The 20,802-nt window shown below is 37.7% G+C and overlaps 1 protein-coding gene across 3 annotated transcripts in view; it reads left to right on the forward strand.

Moving 5' to 3' along the window:
* The window catches only part of COPG2 (coat protein complex I subunit gamma 2), a 129,597-nt gene that overhangs the window by 25,870 nt on the left and 82,925 nt on the right, over positions 1-20,802 (forward strand). For 2 of the 3 annotated variants that reach the window (XM_089917387.1, XM_089917388.1), the window contains exons 6-9: positions 5,176-5,251; positions 6,945-7,037; positions 8,017-8,103; positions 9,192-9,349. In XM_089917387.1, the coding sequence (XP_089773513.1) occupies positions 5,176-5,251; positions 6,945-7,037; positions 8,017-8,103; positions 9,192-9,349 (414 nt within the window). The remainder of the gene's footprint in view (positions 1-5,175; positions 5,252-6,944; positions 7,038-8,016; positions 8,104-9,191; positions 9,350-20,802) is intronic. The other variant, XM_089917386.1, reaches the window with a different exon arrangement.

Consider the following 20,802-nt stretch of genomic DNA (forward strand, 5'->3'; position numbering starts at 1 on the left):
GAGGCTTTTGGGGTATAGAGATTTGGAAAGAGCATTATGTCCAATGTTTCCATGAAAAGGGGGCTGAACAAATAGCAAGTTCAGCAATTTATCTGAATCCTTTAGAGTGCTGACACATATCTCAGAGTAACCAACTGGCTCAAAACCTAAAGAGAGATCAGAGCTTACAGCTTACCAGAGCTTGGACTGGGTTTGGTTTCTTGTTGCTCTTGTAACACTCAGTGCTCCCCAAGCTTGGCTTCAAATTCCTCTAGTGATACCCTATGTTTAGGTTGAGGGCTGGTGTGACAGAGTTTTTTTTTTTTTTTTCAATGATTGCCCTCAGCTTTTGGTATTTTCTTCCCCCAGCCCCTCAGAGAGGGTTGTTCTCTTGCAGGTTACTTACTTATCCCTCAGTGCAGTGGGCTGGTAGGGATGGGAGGCTGTTCTTTGTTGTTCTAATTAAGGCTGTCTTAGGCAGGCACCCTGTTCCTGGATCTTAGGGTTGTGGCCTTCACTTCTGCGCCCCCCCCCCAAAAAAAAGAATAGCCAGGAAATAACTGAAAAAGGGAAAACCGTGAGGAAGGACTAGCTCTACCAGTCCGTGAAATACTAAGGCCTGTACAGTTACAACAGTGTGGTACTGACACGTGAATAGACAAAGAGACCAGTGGAGTAAAATTGTGTGATGACTGTGTAGAGGGTCAACTCGGCCGTGCTGATCTACATTTTTCAGAATTCTCTGATACAAATGGAAAGTACAGAATTAGACCCAAGGACACATGCAAACTTAGTATATGACAAAGGTGGCATCTCTAATCACTGGGGTAAGCATGTACTTTTTTTTTTTTTTCTTTTGCGGTATGCGGGCCTCTCACCACTGCGGCCCCTCGCGCCGCGGAGCACAGGCTCCGGACACACAGGCCCAGCGGCCACGGCCCACGGGCCCAGCTGCTCCGCGGCATGTGGGACCCTCCCGGACCAGGGCACGAACCCGCGTCCCCTGCATCGGCAGGCAGACTCCCAACCACTGTGCCACCAGGGAGGCCCCAGCATGTACTTTTTAATACATGTTTCTGGGACAACTGAGTAGCCACTTAGAAAAAGATAAAATTAGATCTGTATTTCACATCATATACATGAGTAAACTCTAAAAAGATGAGTATAAATTTTAAAAAATGAAACCATACAAGTACTAGAAGAAAACATGAGTATATTCTTCTTTAACCTTGGTGTAGGGAAAAGTTTTGTAATTATGACTAAAATCCAAAGGCAATAGAAAGGATTGATAAATTTGACTACATAATTTTTTTAAATTGCATGACCCAAACACCATAAAATATAGATAGAATAAACCAGGGGTTTGCAGTAGGGCCAAGTTGTGGTATAAACAGTTATTCTTAATTTATTGTCATGGTATCCTACATGACATTGCCATTCATTTTATGGCAAAAGCGGAGTGATAGTGGGCTCGTGACTGGGAGGGAGATGAGTAGTTTTATTATATTGTGCTTCACCTAGGAGCAGACAGCCTGATGCTATGATAAGATGGCCTATTGAATGCTCAGCTGAGGTAGTAGGTTGGAGGAAAGACTCTGTGAGGTTGGGGAATTCTCCTCCAAGATGCCATATATCCATTGAATCGATTGCCAGTGTATGGTACTGTCACCAAGAAATAGAATAGGCAGGTCCAGAAATCAAGAGGTGGAAGTAGGACTGGCTCCTCTAACCCTCACTCGCAGTGACTCACTTGTAGAATTTATGCTTCCCATTCTCACCCCGAATGTGGATTAGAGGTCCTGGTTCCCAGGGGACAATGTTTTCAAGGGGTGAAAAGGGGGAAGCATTTAACCCATTGACTCCTGGTTCCTGTGGGTTGTGGATTGTCTCCAGCACAGAAACATCCCACACTTCTGGATTCTACATGTCTGAGTAACAGGTTGGCAACCTAAGGCATCCCACACTGCAGAGTCAGAGCAACCGTGGGGCAGGAAGTGAGCCAGTTTGCACACTTGAAATGATGACTCCTATTGGGTCACTTTGTGTTCTTCATGCTAGTAGACCAGCAGGTAATGAAAGGAGCTGTTATACTTGTAGAGGTAACTGACCTTGATCCCTATCAGGATCTAGGGTTGTTTCTATATAAAGGTGACAGGACTGTATCTAGAATTCAAGGTATTCACTTGAGCATATTTTTGTGCATTCACGCATGGGAAAATGTTGACTGGGGACTAGGGAACAACCAATGGTCCAACCAGGGTAAATCCAACAAAGGCTCAGATCCTTTGGGATAAAGGTTTGAGTCACCTACCAGACACATCACCAAGATGAGATGAAGTGCTGGCCAAGAGTGAGGGAAATAAAGAATGGGTGGTTATAGGAAGGAGATGATGAATATCAATTATGGCTTTGAAATGTGTTGTAGCAGTATGGGTTGTACCATGTTCTACTCATCTTCCAGTCTCTTGTAGAAATAGTGGATGGTTATCATGTTGAAGACTCAGTGATAGATTAGATTCAATGGAAGACATATTCAAATGTGAGGGGTGCAAAGGATGGGCTGTATTTGGTGCCACTTTTGAGCAACCTCCCGTTTCCTCAGCCTCATCTTTGGTTCCAGCTGTGGCTGTGGTCAACATTGCCATGTAGGGTCCAGCTCACTAGCATCGATAGTGCCTCACTTCAAGCATGTCCTGTGCGTTTTGCTTCCTGCCCTGCAATTTCTTGCACACTCACTGAACTCACATGTGTGAGTTAACATGTGAATGTTAAGAGAATGGGGAGTTAACACTCCGGGGTGAAATCTCTACCAGGGGCTAAGAGCTAGTGGATAAATTCTTTCCTTTTCATCCCTTGAATGTGTGGTTTCTGAGATGTATTTCATTAAGCTCCTCAGAAGATTGGTCATTAAATAACCAGTTGCTTGTGGCAGTGACACACTAGAGAAAACTTCTTTGGGTTGACTTTCCCTCCTCCTTTGTTTACTTCCTTATCTTTTACTTCTCCCTCAGAACACACTCCCAAATAAACTATCTGTATGTAAGCCTTTGCTGTCAGGGCAGCCCAAGCTAAACAGAAGTACAGAGCAGGGGTTGGCAAACTATGGCCCGTGGCCAAAACTGTTGCCTCATTTTGTAAATAAAGTTTTACTGGAACGTAGCCATGCCTTTTTGTTTATGCATTACTATGGCTACTTCCGTGCCATCAGCAAGCCAAGGAGAGAGGACTCAGGAACCAAACCTGCCAAGCCTCAGTTTTTCAATCTAATTGGAAAAATGCAAATATTTGTGAAAAAGACTGGTTGATAAATTATTTATCCCCAAACAATGGAAATCTGTGCTACCATTAAAAATATATTTTAGATATACTATTTAGATATTTTAATATATATAAATATCTAAAATTTTAAAACATCTGCCTATAAGGAAAGATTTTCAAGTTATATTACTAAGTAAGATTGAAGGTACCAGAAGAGTGGCGATCCATTGGCATGCATTTTAAAAAGTCTCTGTGGCTGCATATATTTTAAGAACTTTCTTAAGAAAACTTTAAGCAACTGTTCACAATGACTGTCTCCAGTTGAGTGGCACTACAGGCTAGGGTGGGTGAGGAGAGACTTAGACTTTATATTTTATACCTTTCTGAATACTTTGAAAATGGATTGTTATTTTCTACCTAATAATTGAAAAATGAACGAAATTGAAGGACTGTCAGTTATTCACAACTTTCTCCTCTTGGTGCCCTAATGGAGTGAGTTGGAGTTGGAGGCTGTTTTGGATTATGTGAGGGAAGTTGAGTGAGGGAGGAGGTGGATAGTCAGTTTGAGGGTAGTATAAATGCACAGAGGACAAGAGAAGGAAGGGTAAAAGAGTGAACAATCTAAAGGTTAAAAACCTTTTAAAATTACGGCCATGAAATTTTGTAGCTCAGTCCACGCTCTGCCTGTTTTTGCAGCTCCACAGAAAGGTCTGAAACCATTGACAATTATTTTAGAAAGCCATTTCTGTGAGAGCAAGACCTCATGAAGTAATCATTTTAGTCAGTTTCTTTTAAAGAGTTATTTTTAAGTCTGATGAGTTTTTGGGGGATTTCAGCCTGAGGCTCTCTATATAATTGTCTGCTTTTTATGCCAGTAATCAGTATCTAAAACTATTTATATATTTAGTTTATGTGATTAATATCTCTTTTCCCACTGGAATGTAAGCTCCATGAAGGCAAAGACTTTGTTTTGCTCACTGCCGTATTCTTTTTTTTTTTTTACATCTTTATTGGAGTATAATTGCTTAACAATGTTGTGTTAGTTTCTGCTGTGTAACAAAGTGAATCAGCTATATGTATACATATATCCCCATATCTGCCTCCCTCCTACCCTCCCTATCCCACCCCTCTAGGTGGTCACAAAGCACCTAGCTGATTTCCCTGTGCTATGTGGCTCCTTCCCACTAGCTCTCTATTTTACGTTTGGTAGTGTATATATGTCCGTGCTACTCTCTCACTTCGTCGCAGCTTACCCTTCCCCAACCCCATGTCCTCAAGTCCATTCTCTATGTCTGCATCTTTATTCCTGTCCTGCCACTAAGTTCATCAGTACCAATTTTTAAATTTTTTTTTTAGATTCCATATATATGTGATACCATACTGTATTTGTTTTTCTGACTTGCTTCATTCTGTATGACAGACTCTAGGTCCATCCACCTCACTACAAATAACTCAATTTCGTTTCTTTTCATGGCTGAGTAATATTCCATTGTATATATGTGCTACACCTTCTTTGTCCATTCATCTGTCTGTGGACCCTTAGGTTGCTTCCATGTCCTGGCTATTGTAAATAGTGCTGCAGTGAACATTGTGGTACATGACTCTTTTTGAATTGTTGTTTTCTCAGGGCATATGCCCAGTAGTGGGATTCCTGGGTCATATGGTAGTTCTATTTTTAGTTTTTTAAGGAACCTTCATACTGTTCTCCATAGTGGCTGTATCAGTTTACATTCCCACCAACTCACTGCTGTATTCTTAAGATTTAAAATAGTCTTCTACCCAATAGTTTTTATATTTATCCAGGGAAGGCACTCAATAAATACTTGTTTAATCAGTAGTTGTACTAAGATAATTATGGGGACAAGTGGAATTAGCAAGGGGTGGACTCCACAAAAGAGAAAACTTTAATCTTATGGTAACCAATTTGATTTTTCTCAGTCTGACTAAGGACATGACTGGAAAGGAAGATGTGTACCGAGGCCCAGCCATCAGGGCTCTCTGCAGAATCACTGATGTAAGTTCTTTGTTTTACTGAGGTGTCAAAGGGGACCTATGTTTATCTGCAGGTGGCCATGTAAATTTAGTAGGATTCCCTGTCTGACTTTGTGAATCATCAGCAGAAGAGAAACATGACCACCAGAAAGGCTTTTGTGGCTCCAGGTTTTTTTTTCTTTTAGATTGTTTTTTCCTTTTGTTTATTTAGATTATTCTATTTCTCTCTATATTTACCCTCATGGACTTTTGTCATAGTCAGGGCACATTGCTTGCAGGAGACAAAAACCCATTCGAATTTAGCTTTAAAAAAAAAAAATCTTTCTTACAAAATACAAATCTCTCAGAATTTGAGGTAAAGCTTACAACCAGAACAAGAAATAGGGCAGCTCTAAGGAACTCAGCAGCAAGATTCTCAGATATTTACTATTATGATCCATCATTTACCAGGCTCAAGCCCTCTCATTTAAGTATTTAAGAGAAAAAATCTGATTAGCCATCAGCCAGCCAGTGGCTTGTTATCTGCCTGGGTCCAAATCAGGTGTTTAACCTTGACTTAGTCTGTTGTATTGGGAGGGATGAGGTTATAGAGTATGTTAGGCTGTCCCTTTCTTGGAACTCTGAGAAGGAAAGGTTAAAATGAAGGACAGGCTGGGCATTGCCAAGCAAATTGAATAATATTTCAGCTATATTCATGATTGGGTGTATTTTATGTATATGCTTGCAATCTTCTCAAATTTCAAAGGTTGAGCAGGATTAAATGGTAAATCTGGATCCTAGGAGGAGTAATAGAAATGGTTTAGTATTTTTCAATGCTCAGTTACTTTATTGTGGTTGCTTTTGCTTTTAGCATTAAATTGATACCATAAGACTTGACCATTCCAGGGCTAGCTAAGACTCTTCATCTAAGTATCGATCTTGGTGTATTTATGCATCCTTACTTACCTGCCACCACCTTCCCAGTGCTAAGCTTTCTTCCAGATAAATTAAAAAGAACTTTATTTTAAGAGGATTTCCTATTGAGGACTCAGTATAGTAGCATATTGCACATTTAATTTCTTATGAATCTAAAATAATCAGAGATTACAGTTGATTTATAGGACTCTCTGGGATCCATATAAAATACGTGCCCTACACGTAGAGGTATCTTCAGGACTTTAAAAGCATCCCCATTTAGGAATTTCTTTTATAATATCCCTGATAGGTTCAGCCTCTACTTGTGTATTTCTTCCGAACTGGGATTCTTCATTTTGAGATAGTTTATTTCATTGTGGAACAGTTATTCCTCTTCCTTACAAATGTTCCTTCTTTTTTTCTTTCTTTTTTTTTTTTTTTGCGGTACACGGGCCTCTCACTGTTGTGGCCTCTCCCGTTGCGGAGAACAGGCTCAGCGGCCATGGGTCATGGGCCCAGCCACTCCACGGCATGTGGGATCTTCCCGGACCGGGGCACGAACCCGTGTCCCCTGCATCGGCAGATGGACTCTCAACCACTGCGCCACCAGGGAAGCCCCCAAATGTTCCTTCTTGAAGCTGCCACTTGGTTGTCTGGGTTTTGCCCTCTGGGATCTGATTATTATATGATAAGCCTTTTAATGCATTCTAAATATTTGCACAGAGACAAATACGTGACTTGTTTTTGTAAATTATTTTGAAGTGGTAGTTTTGGATGAAAATGTTCTGCTTCAACCGCTTTTTCTTTATGAATGTTCGCAGGGAACAATGTTGCAGGCCATTGAAAGATACATGAAACAGGCCATTGTGGATAAAGTCTCCAGTGTATCCAGTTCAGCATTGGTATCTTCCTTAGTAAGTGAACAAGTAACTGGTTCGCATGCATGGTACAGTTTCTAGTTGCAAAAACAAAGTATCAGTATGATGCTCTCACAAATGAAATATTTAAAAAATATGTATACATTTCTGTTACTTTATATAATAATGCTTTACCTGAAAGAGGAACATTGAGCAATTAAAATGGGCAGTTATAAAAACATGAAATTTTCATATGTTTGAAAGGTTTTGGTAATCAGAAAGCTATGTTGTATATATAATACAGATAGTGGGTTAGGGTGGGATGGGGATCAGGGAAGAAACTGAGCTAATCTCTTTCTTTAAATCTTCCTTTATGACCTGCGCTTCTACCTCTTGTCTCTTTGTCCTCTGCTTTTGTTGGTGCCCTGTGTCTGCAGTGTCCTTCAGTCCAAAGTCTACTGTCCCATTACTAAATTTCCTCCCAGGAAGTGCTGTTTGTTTTAGTAATATCTTTTCTTTCTCTTTTTTATCAAAACAAAATTTATTCATGACAGCCTATCACATTGTATTTGATTAAAATTGGTTACTAATGTGTGAATGGATTAGATCATCTGAATCACGAGAGTTGCTGGTTCTGGAATATAATTGGTCAAGTTTTACAGCAGGTACTCTACTTTTCTATGGTACTCTGTTTTTTCTTCCAGGTGAGTTTCCTGGAAGTAAAACCTATAATGTTAACATTATTTAAGTACCATCCTATTAATTATCCATTCCCTCCCCGTCCTTCCCCTCTCATTACTTCCCTTTATACACCTTTCCCAGCCCACAAACATATGCTCACCTTTGCAAAGGGGTCTTGGAGAAAGTGTTTCAGGTTTATTAGTTGTCTCAGAGACTTGAAATAGACTTATAAAAGCTATAACATTGTTTCTCTTTTTCTGGAAATGTCTGTTAGTAATTTTCCAAGAAAACTAACTCATGTTTCTAAACTTTTAGTGACTGTGCATGATCTGTTCTCAATTTTTTCTGTATTTAGCACTTGATGAAGATAAACTATGATGTGGTTAAGCGCTGGGTCAATGAAGCCCAAGAAGCTGCTTCAAGTGATAATATTATGGTCCAGGTACTGTCATTGAATCACCTTAGCTTATGTCTCCAGATCATCTTTCTTTAGCCCTACATTTTAAGGGCAGTTTATTGATTCCCCAGATGAGTATTAGCTAAAGGCTAATATTAAGCAGCATGATATTAAGTATATATTAGTGCATATTCCCAAGTGAGTATCCCACTAATTATGATTACCACTGTAGGCCCTGCTATAGTGTTTAGTAGAAACTGTAGGAATGTTTGAGAAGATTCTTATATTCAGTGGTAGTTTGAGATGCTCATTCCAGAGGTCATAATTCATTTCAGTCCTTTGTTTGAAAAATAATTTGTGAAGATGGATGTTCAATTCCAAGCTTTTCAGGCCTTGATTATACTAGACATTAGAAAAACAGTAAAGAGTAATTATCACTTTGTGAAGCTTTAAAACTGTTCTGTTGGAAAGATCTCCTTTTGATATTCATTACGCTATTCTTAATTAAAAGGAACAAGATTAAATTCTTAAGTGGCAATTTTATGTAAAGTACTCCATTTATATTTGAGAGGGTACTTATTTATCCTCTTTTAATGTTTACTTCTCATGTTAGCATATTCACTTATGAGGAAGTAGAGTAGTAATTTTTCCCTTGGGAAACATTCTCACCTTCCTAACTCTGATCATTGTGTTTTTACACAAAGTGCCATGATAATTACATGCCATAAGCCTACTTCAGGAGATTAATCCTTTAACCACTAACATAACCACAGATGATTTAAATCCACTAAGCAAGACCTGTAACACTGGTTAAAGCCTTGGACCTGAGAGCCTTTGTACTAACGATGGATGGGGCAACGCTGAACCTGCTAGAGCCATCTTCAGATTGTATGTCACCCCCTTAATACTTACCTAATCTGTATTAACAACTTCTGAGGGTAAATTAGAAACTCTTATCCTTTTAATCATGCCTGTGTTTGATTCAGTATGAAAAAGATATTCTATTTGTATACATTAAACTTGGGTATCTTTTTATTAAAAATGTATTTCCGTATGATTCTATATTTATGTAAGTTTTATCCTCTTCCTACTCAGCCTTCTCTCTATATCATATTCTTTTTCTTGTTCTTTAGTACCATGCGTTGGGAGTTTTGTATCACCTTAAAAAGAGTGATCGCCTTGCTGTTTCTAAGATGTTGAATAAATTTACTAAATCTGGTCTCAAATCACAGTTTGCCTACTGCATGTTGATCCGAATTGCCAGTCGCTTACTAAAAGAAAATGAAGAGGGGTAAGTGTTTTCAGCTAATCCTAAGTAATTTTCCATTTGCTGGTTAACATACCTCAGAGTTTATTTCCTTTATGAATATTTTTTGGGCAATGTCGACTTTACAGATGGATTTGGTGTTTTCCAAATTAAGAAAAAAAAATATGGGATTCCAAGAACCACAACTTTTTTTTGTGGCCTCTCCCGTTGCGGAGCACAGGCTCCGGACGCACAGGCTCAGCGGCCATGGCTCACGGGCCCAGCCGCTCCGCAGCATGTGGGATCTTCCTGGACCGGGGCACGAACCCGTGTCCCCTGCATCGGCAGGCGGACTCTCAACCACTGCGCCACCAGGGAAGCCCAAGAATCACAAATTTTATTTTTACTTTAATGTATGCTCCAGCATATATACTTAACAGATTATGATTGCTAATAATACAATAAATAACAAACTGATATTGAACAAAAATATTTATCATAGGTTATATAGTAACTAAATGTGAAAGCTGGAAGTGACATTAAGAATCATCTTGTTTATCTTTTTTATTTTTATAAAAGAGAATGTTGAAGTACTGCATTTAATAATTTATTTAAAGCACATGAGGGAAGCTGGTAGAAATACACGTTCATAAGGTTCTTATACTGTTCATGAAGTAGTGTTATAGTATCTGATGGTAGACTGATAATATAAGGATGAATACTGTAACCTTTTGAGTAATCATTAAAAAAACTAGGAGATATAAATGTCAACAGAGAAGAAAAAATGGAATATTAAAAAAAATATTCAGGGCTTCCCTGGTGGCGCAGTGGTTAAGAATCCACCTGCCAATGCAGGGGACATGGGTTCGAGCCCTGGTCTGGGAAGATCCCACATGCTGCGGAGCAACTAAGCCCGTGCACCACAACTACTGAGCCTGCGCGCTAGATAGAGCCCGTGAGCCACAACTACTGAGCCCATATGCTGCAGCTACCGAAGCCCATGTGCTTAGAGCCTGTGCTCTGCAACAAGAGAAGCCACTGCAATGAGAAGCCCACACACCGCAATGAAGAGTAGCCCCCGCTCGCTGCACCTAGAGAAAGCTCGCGTGTGGCAACAAAGACCCAACACAGCCAAAAAAAAAAAAAAAAAAATTTCAGCTGAGCTTCCTGCTTTCAGTAATGGTAGAGTAGCTTGGTTATATTAGCCCTCCTGCAAATAATGATTATATCATTAGTCCAAAACTGTGCGTCCGTGAAACAAAAGAACACACACTATTTGAAAGTACTGGTGGGTGGTGAAAAGCAGGCAAAAACTGGAGGGAAATTACTGCGTGGAAGACAGAAACTATACTGGGTGAGATTTGTGTATATCTGGCTGGTCTCTGAGGGCACTCCACAATTTTGGGGTGTGGGATCATAGAAAGCCATAGTATTTATGGACAGTGGGGACAGAACACAGTTTGAAATTAGAAGAATGATGAAAATTTAGGGTGGAAATCCTGGGAAAGAGGGAGCCACAGATACAGTGAGCCTCAGAATCAATTTTAAACTCTGCAAAAATCTTTGGCTGACCACTCAAGTGTGTTTATACAGGGGAAGACTCTAGTAAACCTGTCAAAAAGCAGTAGCTGTCAGCTGAAAGAACTGAATGGAGAGTTCACTTGCAACTCACCATGGAGAAGATAATGTTTGGAATTCGATCCCAGCTCAGTTAACTGCCTGCTACAGGAACATCTTAGATTCTAGAGTCTTTGCATTATATCGTTCACAATGTCTATATACAGTAATAACTAAAAAAATAAAAATAAAATAAAATTGCTAGAAGTGCAAAGAATTTGGGAAATGTAACCAGTAGTCACATTTTACTATAAGCAGCAAGAGGAAACCAGGTCATACCTTCACCACTTTCCTTGGAAATTCCCTCAAGTAAATATCCCTCAAGTAAATATCCAAAAATTACAAATTCTGCTTTCCACATAACTGTAGGACACAGTTTCACTGAGCTCTGTGCCAGTACATAACAAGGATCCACCTTACTCCATTTTACAATAACAAGTTTCTGACTTCCTTCTGATCCTCCAAGACCAGCTTTCTACAAGCGGTCTGTGAGCCCTCACTGCCTCTCCTTCAAGACCAAATTTATAATAACAGTCCGTCAAGGCATTTTAGATTTTCTTCATTATGCTCACTAGAATTCTTCCAGCCTCTGCCTATTGTCTGGTTCCAAAAGCAGTTCCACAATTTTAGGTATTATAGTAGCACCTCACTTCCAGGTACCAAAATCTGTATTAGTGTTTTATTGCTGCCATAACAAATTACCACAAATGTAATCACAACATCCATGATCTCACAGTTCTTCAGGTTAGGCATTGGTCTCATGGGGTAAAGTTAAGATGTTGGCAGTGTGCTTTTGCTTACTGGAGGCTTTGGGAAAAAATCCACTTGCAATCTCGTTAAGGTTGTTGGCCAAATTCATTTCTTTGTGGTTATAGATTGTAAGTCCCTATTTCCTTGCTGGCTGTCAGCCAGGGGTTGGTCTGTGCCATTTAAGGTAACATATTCACAGGTTCCATGGAGGAAAGCATGGACATCTTTGGGAAGCCATTTTGCCTGCTACAAGTACAATAACTGAAATGGATTATTTGCTGGATGAGCCTAACACCAAACTAGAGATGGCTGAGGAGAGTGAAAGTGTTAGTGAATTTGAAGATAGTGCTATAGAAAGTAACTAATTTGAAGAGCAGAGAGAACAGATTAAGGAAAAATAAACAGAGCTTCAGAGAACTGTGGCATAATATCAGGTGGCCTACCACTTGATATATGATTGGAATCCAGAGGCAGATGTGAGAGAATGGAGCAAAAAAGGTATATGAAGAAATAATGAACAAGTATTTCCCAGTATGCATTTATTCTAGAACTGTAAGGTTGACCTAACAGTCAAAAATCAACATAATATTTCTCATCTGAAGAATAAAGGAGGGCTTCCCTGGTGGCGCAGTGGTTGAGAGTCCGCCTGCCGATGCAGGGGACACGGGTTCGTGCCCCCTTCCGGGAGGATCCCGCATGCCGCAGAGCGGCTGGGCCTGCACGTCTGGAGCCTGTGCTCCGCAACGGGAGAGGCCACAACAGTGAGAGGCCCGCGTACCGCAAAAAAAAAAAAAAAAAAGAATAAAGGAGATAAATCTTAACATCTTGATGCTAAAAAGCAATTGATAAAATTCAGTGGCAATTTGTAATTAAAAATATCTTTTCAAAGCAAATAATAGAAGGGAACATAATTATTCTGATGAGAGTACCAAAAAATCTACAATAAACTTTATACTTATTGATGAACAATTAAAGGCTTTCCCTTTAAGACTGTGAATGAGACAAGGATGCTTGCTAATCCTGTTTTTTAAGTAACATTTTACTGGAAGGCCCTACTTGGTGCAATAAGTTAAGAAAAAAATAAAATATCTAAAGATTTGAAAGATGACATGAAAGTGTCTTTGCAGACAACATGACTGTGTATATAGAAAGTGCAAAATAATCTATATATTACTTATTAGAATTGATACATGAATTTACCAAAGTTACTGGATAGGCTAATATCCAGAATCAATTTTATTTCTACATACCAGCAACTGATCAATAAGATACAATTTTGAAAAGATGGTACCATTTTAATTAAAATCAAATCATTAGGAATAAATCTACCGAAAATTGTATACATCTCTACACAGAAAATTATCAAATGTTATTTAAAGTAAGACTTGAATAAATGGAGGGATATATCATGTTTTTAGATTAGAATATTCAATACTGTAAAGATAGCACATCATCTTATTTTGATTCATGAATTCATTGAACCCTCAATCAGAATTTCAATTGGCTTCTTTTAAATACCAAACAGAAATGCATACGTTTGAGTGTCAAAAGACATACCAAGGATACCTTTAGTACTCTTTTTCATAATAGCCCTGAAATGGAAGCAGGCCAAAGGTCCATCACTGGTAGAATCAAAAAATAAATTGTGGTATATTCATATAGTAAACAGTATGCAACAGTGGAAATGAACATATTACCATTGTCAAATGTAACCACATGGATAAATCTCAAAGAAGTCACATACAAATACATTCTGTATAGTTTTGTATAAATTAATTTCAGACTTAACTGGCACAACTAATCTGTAGTATTTTTTTGTTTGTTTTTGTTCTTGCGGTACGCGGGCCTCTCACTATTGTGGCCTCTCCCGTTGCGGAGCACAGGCTCCGGACGCACAGGCTCAGCGGGCATGGCTCACGGGGCCAGCCACTCCGTGGCATGTGGGATCTTCCCAGACCGGGGCACGAACCCGTGTCCCCTGCATCGACAGGCGGACTCTCAACCACTGCGCCACCAGGGAAGCCTACCGTGATGAATATTGATGTTAGATGGAAGTAAAAGCATGTTAAGGTTTTTGTGGTTTGTTTTTGTTTGGGAGGAAGATATTGTTAGTGATATTAAACTTTGTCAGAAATATATATGGGTTAGTAACTAAGAATTTAAATGGAATATAAAGCTTTAATAATGTTGAAATAAAAATGGAACAAAGAAAAGTTGATTGAAGGTTGGTAAGGAAAAAATAATAAAGGCAAAGTATATAAATAGAAAAAAGAAAATAAATTGGATAGAATTAAGTGTAAATGTGTTAGTTATCTCTTGCTGTGTGACAGATTAGCCCAAAACTTAGCCGCTTATAGCAGACATTTATTATCTCACAGTTTCTGTGGTTAGGAATTTGGAAGTAGCTTAGCCGTCTGGTTTTGGTTCAGGGTTCTTCATGAAGTTGCAATCAAGTTGTCAGAGCTGTAGTCATCTGAATCTGGAAGATTCCAATTTCATTCATGCAGTAGTTGATAGGCCTCAGTTTCTTCCTGGCTATTGACCAGGTGCTTCGTTTCTCACTTTGAGAGCCTTTCTCTAGGCTGCCTGGATGTCCTCACAGCCTGGCAGCTGGCTTCTCCAGAGTGAACTGAGGGAGAGAGCCTAAGGTGGAAGCTGCAGTGTTTTATAACCTAATCTTGAAAGTGACATGCCATCACCTCTGATGCTTTCTCTTGGTCACACAGACCAACCCTCGTATAATGTGGGAGGGGACTACACAAGGATGTAGATATTCAAAAGTGGAGATTTGGGAGGAGCATCTTGGAGGCTGGCTAGCAAACAAGATTATTTCAATTATAATAATAAATGTAAATGGGTTTACTTACATTATTAAAGGATTACTTATTAAAAGAGTCTCAGATTGGGTAAACAAAATAACAGACCTACTATATAGCCTTTTACATAAGACACTTCCAAACAGAATGACGAGGAAACATTTCAAGTAAATATGTCAAGAATATATGCTAGATATATACTAACACAAAAAAATAGTTTAGCATTATTAATCTAAGCCCCAATAGGAATCAAGGTTTAAAGCATTAAAAATGACAGTGGGATTTTGTATTTTGACAAAAGTAATGGTCTTAAAAATGGTATAACAGGAGCGATCTTACATATACTTAATAGCGTTGTTTCAAAATATGTAAAGCAAAATGTTAAATACAAGAAATTAAGGTCTTGGGAGACTTTATTTATTTTTGGATTTTGAATTTTATTTTTTTATACAGCAGGTTCTTATTAGTTATCTGTTTTATACATATTAGTGTATATATGTCAATCCCAATCTCAAGGTCTTGGGAGACTTTAAACACTTCTCTTAGATGGCCAATCAAGCATAAAAACTTCAGACTGTAGTTGACCTGTATATCACTGATAACAAAATTGACCTTGGATTTATAACCCTGTGTCCAAGAGAGAATACATAATATTAATTCTTTAAAATTTTTAAATTGAGAAACATAATGTACATATAGAAAAATGCATAAAAGTTGTAGTTGTATACATTATGTCCACTTTCTGTGAGACACTCTTATATACATTAGGTGGTAGTACATTTCTGGTATTTCAGAAATGTTTTATGTATCCTTCTTGGTCATAACTACCCCCAGTAGAAACCACTTTCTGACTTTTATGGTAGTTATTTCTTTGCTTTTATTTAGATTTTTACCCCCCTGTGCATGTATCCCTAAACAGTAAAGTTTAGTTTTGCCTTGTTTTGAACATTCTGTCTATAGAATCATGCAGTATTTTGGGTCTTGTTTTTTTTTTTTTTTCCACTCAGTATTCTGGTGTAAGATTCACCCTTGCTTTTGGTGTAGCTCTAGTTCATTTGAATTATATTTTATATTTCCTTGATTGAATACTTCCTAGTTTATTTATATTCATTCTTCTATTAATGGGCATTTGGATTATTTTCTGTTTGGAGGACTTATTAATAATGAAATGGCTATAAACAGTATCCCTGTACCTCATACCACACTGCCTCATTACCATAGCTTTATGTCTTTGTAGGTAAGCATGCATTTCTATAGGGTACATATCTAGGAATAGAATTGCTAGATCATTGGGTATACATCTCTTTACTAGGTAACGTTAGACTTTTTTTCAAAGTGATTGTACCAATTTACACTCCAGCCAGCAGTGTGGGATTTCCTGAGGCTTGATATTGTCAAACTTTAAAAATTTTACTAATCTAAGGGGTATATTATATATTTTTTATTGAGCTATAACTCGCATATCATAAAATTCACCTTTGTAAAGTGTATAATTCAGTGGTCCTTAGTATATTCACAAAGTTGTATAACCACTACTACTAACTCCAGAACATTTTTACCACCCTAAAAAGAAAACCCCAACCCATTAACAGTCCTACTCCCTATTCTATCCTCCCCTCAACCCCTGGAAAACATTAATCTGCTTCCTGTCTCTATGGATTTGCCTGTTCTGGACAGTTCATATAAGTGGAATCATACAACATGTGGTCTTTAGTTTTTGGTTTCACTTACAATAATCTTTTCAGGGTTCATCTATATTGTAGAAGTATCAGTACCTCTTTCTTTTTATGGGTGAATAATATTCCACTGGGTGGCTATACCATATTTTATTTATTCATTCGTCTGTTGATGGACATTTGGGTTGTTCCCACTCTTTGGCTATTATGAATAATGCTGCTATTGGCAGTCATGCATAATTTTTTATGTGGACATGTTTTCAATTCTCTTGGACATTTACCTGTGAGTAGAATCCCCAGGTCATAATGTAACTATGTTTAACTTTTCGAGGAGTGCCAAACTGTTTGACAAAGTGGTTGTAACCATTTTACATTCTTGCCAGCAGTGTGTGAAGTTCTGATTTCTCCACATCCTCACCAACACTCACTATTGTCTGTCTTTTCTTATTATACACACCATAGTAGGTATGAAGAGGTATATCAATGTGGGATTTTTTTTCCCCTCACTGGAAAAGTTTTATTGAAAAAAAAATTATACAGATAAGTTCTTGGTCTGACAGCAAGAAAAGTTTTAGTTCCCTAACAAGTTTCAGCATCTTCTCATATGCTTATTGGGCATTTGTATATCTTTTTAAAATCCTTTGCTCGTTTAAAAAAAAATGGGGTTATTTGTCTTTTATTGTTGTTTGAAATAGTTGTTAAACATATTTTGGATACTAGACCTTTATTAGGTATATAATTTTCAAGTATTTCCTCCCATTCTGTGGCCTTCCTTTTCACTTTCTTGATAGTGTCCTTTGAAGTACAGAAGTTTTAAATTTTGATGAAGTCTAATTTGTCTTTCTTTCTTTGGTTGCTTGTGCCTTTGTTATTATACCTAGGAAACCATTATCTAACCCAAGGTCACAAAGATTTACACCTGTGCTTCCTTCTTCTAAGAGTTTTATTTTTTACATTTTGGTCTTTGATCCATTTTGAGATATTTTTGTATATGGTGTGAAGCAGGGGTCCATTTTCATTCTTTTGCATGTGGATATGCAGTTGCAATATGAGTTTGCAGTTGTCTCAGCACCATTTGTTGAGAGACTGGTCCTTTTCCCTTGAATTGTCTTGGCATCATTGTCAAATCATTGTGGTTTTAATTTGTAATTTTCTAATTACTAATGAGTTTGAGAACCTCTTTTTATATTTATGAGCCATTTGGATATTCTTTTTATTTAAATACCTATTGGAGTTTTGCCCTTTTCTTTTTTTTTGTTTGGGTTATCTGTTTTATCCTTATTGATTTCTAGTTCTTCTGTATTCTAGATGTGAGTCCTTTGTTGGTTGTATAAGTTGCAAATAGCTTTTCCCACTCAAGTTTGTCTGTTCCCTTTCTTGATATCTTAATGAACAGAACATTCTTAAAGGTAATGTCATTCTTTTACTTTCAGAATAATATTTTTGGTGTCTTGATCAAGAAATGTTTTCTACCCCAAGTTCTCAAATGTTATCTTCTGTACTATTTTCTACAAGCGTTATAGTTTTAACTTCCATGTTTTAGGTCTATAATCTACCTGGAATTGTTTTTTGGATATGGTATAAGGTAGCAGTCTTTTTTTCCCATATGGATATGCAGTAGTCCCAGCACCATTTGTTGAAATACCTGTCTATACCCATTGCTATGCAACATCAGCTTTGCCATGAAACAGGCATCCTTATATGCATTGGTCTGTTTCTGGGCTCCTGTTCTCCACTACTCTATATTTCTCTCCCTGTACCAGCAAAACATTGCCTTATCATCACAGCTTTATAATAGTGTAGATATATGGTAGAACAAATCCTCCTCTCTTATTCATTTGCAGTAGTGTTTCTCAGTTCTCAGTTCTTATTTCTCTTCTCTCTGTGTGTGTATGTAATTTTATCAGGGATTGTTTAGCTTTCCCCTCAGTTGAGTTTGCCTCTTCCTGGGACACTCCCACCAAGAACATTAATAAAAACCAAGAAGTTCTAACCTGGGCAATCTTATCCCCCAGATTTTTCATTCGTTGGGACTTTAGGGATATTTTTCCACAGGCAGCTAGTGAGACCAACCATCCCAATGACTGGCCATGCTGCCAAAATGAGTCTCTTTTGGTCATGCTGCCAAATGACCTCTCATTCTTTGATCCACTTCCAGAAAGCTACAGTAGAAACCTGGCTTGATGCCCACCTTGCTGTAACAATTTTTATGCAAATAAGTACAAATATCCAAGCAAAACTCATACCTAACCTACTGGAGTAACATTTATTGGGTGAAACGCATAGACTGGTGCAGTACTAGTTGCACTGGGCTCCACATTGCCTTTTCATCCTAGGACAGTGTACAGAGGTCTATCAGGACCATTTTTCTCACCCCGAGAAAGGGATTATGACCCTTGGGTTTTGAGATTTTTAAACTACTGTGTATAATTATATGCCAACAAATTGGATAACCTAGAACGTATTTTGATGGCTTAACATAAATTTTGAGGGAAGCAGCCCTTGCCTGGCATAATCAAGGGCTGGGATCCAAACCTTGCCAGATGTATGACATGGTATGCTAGTAGTAGAAATCTCCATGTCCACCTTTACTGTTGGGGAAGCACCAGCCCCTCCTTTGGCATGATAGGAAGGAGCTTGAGTACAAGCTTTGTGGGTGACCAGAATCGATTACACATTTAGCTGAGTCCAGTTGTTATGGAAGTTCATAGGAATACAGCTTCTTTTCTGAGTGGCCGGAAGATCAGTTTTGGACAAAATGACCATACTCCGCACTTGTTAAACTCATTTATTAATTTTCAGAATTTCTCTGGTAATTATTTTTGATTTTGTATGTCCAGTATTATAGTTGGCCTTTAAAAAAAATTACAGTTTTTGCTATGAACTTCCCTCTTAGTACTGCTTTTACTGCATCCCATAAGTTTTGGTATGCTGTGTTTTTGTTTGTATGAAGGTATTTTCTAATTTCTCTTTTGATTTCTTCTTTGACCCATTGGTTGTTCAAGAGTGTGTTGTTTAATTTTCGTATGTTTGTGAATTTTCCAGTTTCCTTTTGTTAATTCTAATTTCATCGCATTGTGGTTGAAAAAGATACTTGGTATGATTTTAATCTTCTTGAATTTGTTAAGACTTGTTACCTAATGTGATCTATTCTGGAGAACATTCCCTGTGCACTTGAGAAGAATGTGTATTTTGCTGCTGTTGGGCAAAAAGTTCTGTATATGTCTGTTAGGTCAATGTAGTTCCAGCCCACTGCTTCCTTATTGATTTTCTGTCTGGATGTTTTATCCATTATTGAAAGTGGGGTATTGAAGTCTTCTACTATTATTGAATTGCTCTCTTTTCCCTTCAGATCTGTCAATGTTTGCTATATTTAGTTTTTTGAAAATTGTTTTGACTATTCTGGGTCCTTTATATTTCCATATAATTTTAGGATCAGCTTTGAATTTCTACAACAAAAAGCCTGCTGGCATTTTGATAGGGATCGCATTGAATAGAATAGATCTATTTTGGATAAATCAATTTGAATTTCCATCTTGACAATATTTAGTCTTCCAGTCCATGAACTGAAATTGTTTCTCCATTTATTTAGATTTCTCAGCAGGGTTTTGTAGTTTTCAGTGTAAAAGTCTTGCATTGCTTTTATTAAATTTATTTCTAAGTATTTTACTCTTTCTGATGCTGCTGTGAATGGAATTGTTCTGTTAATTTTGTTTTGGATTAATTGTTGCCAATATATAGAAATCAGCAGTTGATTGTTGATTTTTGATTTTCACGTGTTGATCTTGTATCCTGTAACCTTGATATGGTCATTTATTTGTTCCATTTGTGTGTGTGTGTGTGTGTGTTGTATTCCTTGGGATTTTCATGTACAGGATCATGTCATCTGAGAACAAATACAGTTTTACTTCTTCCTTTCCAAACTAGATGTCTTTAATTTCTTTTTTTCCTAATTGTACCATCTTGAACCTTCAGTACAATGTTGAATAGAAGTGGTGAAAGCAGATATCCTTGCCTTGTCCCTGATCTTAAGGGGAAAGCATTAAGCATGACGTTAACCATGGATTTTATGAAGATGCCCTTTATCAGGTTGAGGGGATTCCCTTCATTCTCTAGCCTTTTTGAGAGTATTTATCATAAATTGGTGTTAGATTTTGTTGACTGCTTTTTCTATACCTGTTAAGATGATCATGTGGTTTCTGTCCTTTTTATTATTAATTTGGTATGTAACACAAAGTGATTTTCTTTTTCCTTTTTTAAAATTGAGGTAGAGTTGATTTACAATATTATATAAGTTTCAGGTGTACAACATAGTGATTCACAAATTTTAAAGGTTATACTCCATTTCTAGTCATTATCAAATCTTGTGTGTATTACCTGTGCTGTACAATATATTCTTGTAGCTTATTTATTTTATGAATAATAGTTTGTGTCTCTTACTCTCCTACCCCTATATTGCCGCTCCCCCTTCCCTCTCCCTACTGGTAACCACTAGTTTGTTCTCTATATCTGTGAGTCTTTTTCTTTTTTGTTATATTCACTAGTTTGTTTTATTTTTTAGATTCCACATATAAATGATATCATACAGTATTTGTCTTTCTCTGTCTGACTTATTTCACTTAGCATAATATCCTCCAAG

Source organism: Delphinapterus leucas, chromosome 9 (genome assembly GCF_059928025.1).
Source record: "Delphinapterus leucas isolate spDelLeu-1000000601 "Yukka" chromosome 9, BTC_Dleu_Yukka2, whole genome shotgun sequence".
Taxonomy (NCBI): Eukaryota; Metazoa; Chordata; class Mammalia; order Artiodactyla; family Monodontidae; genus Delphinapterus; species Delphinapterus leucas.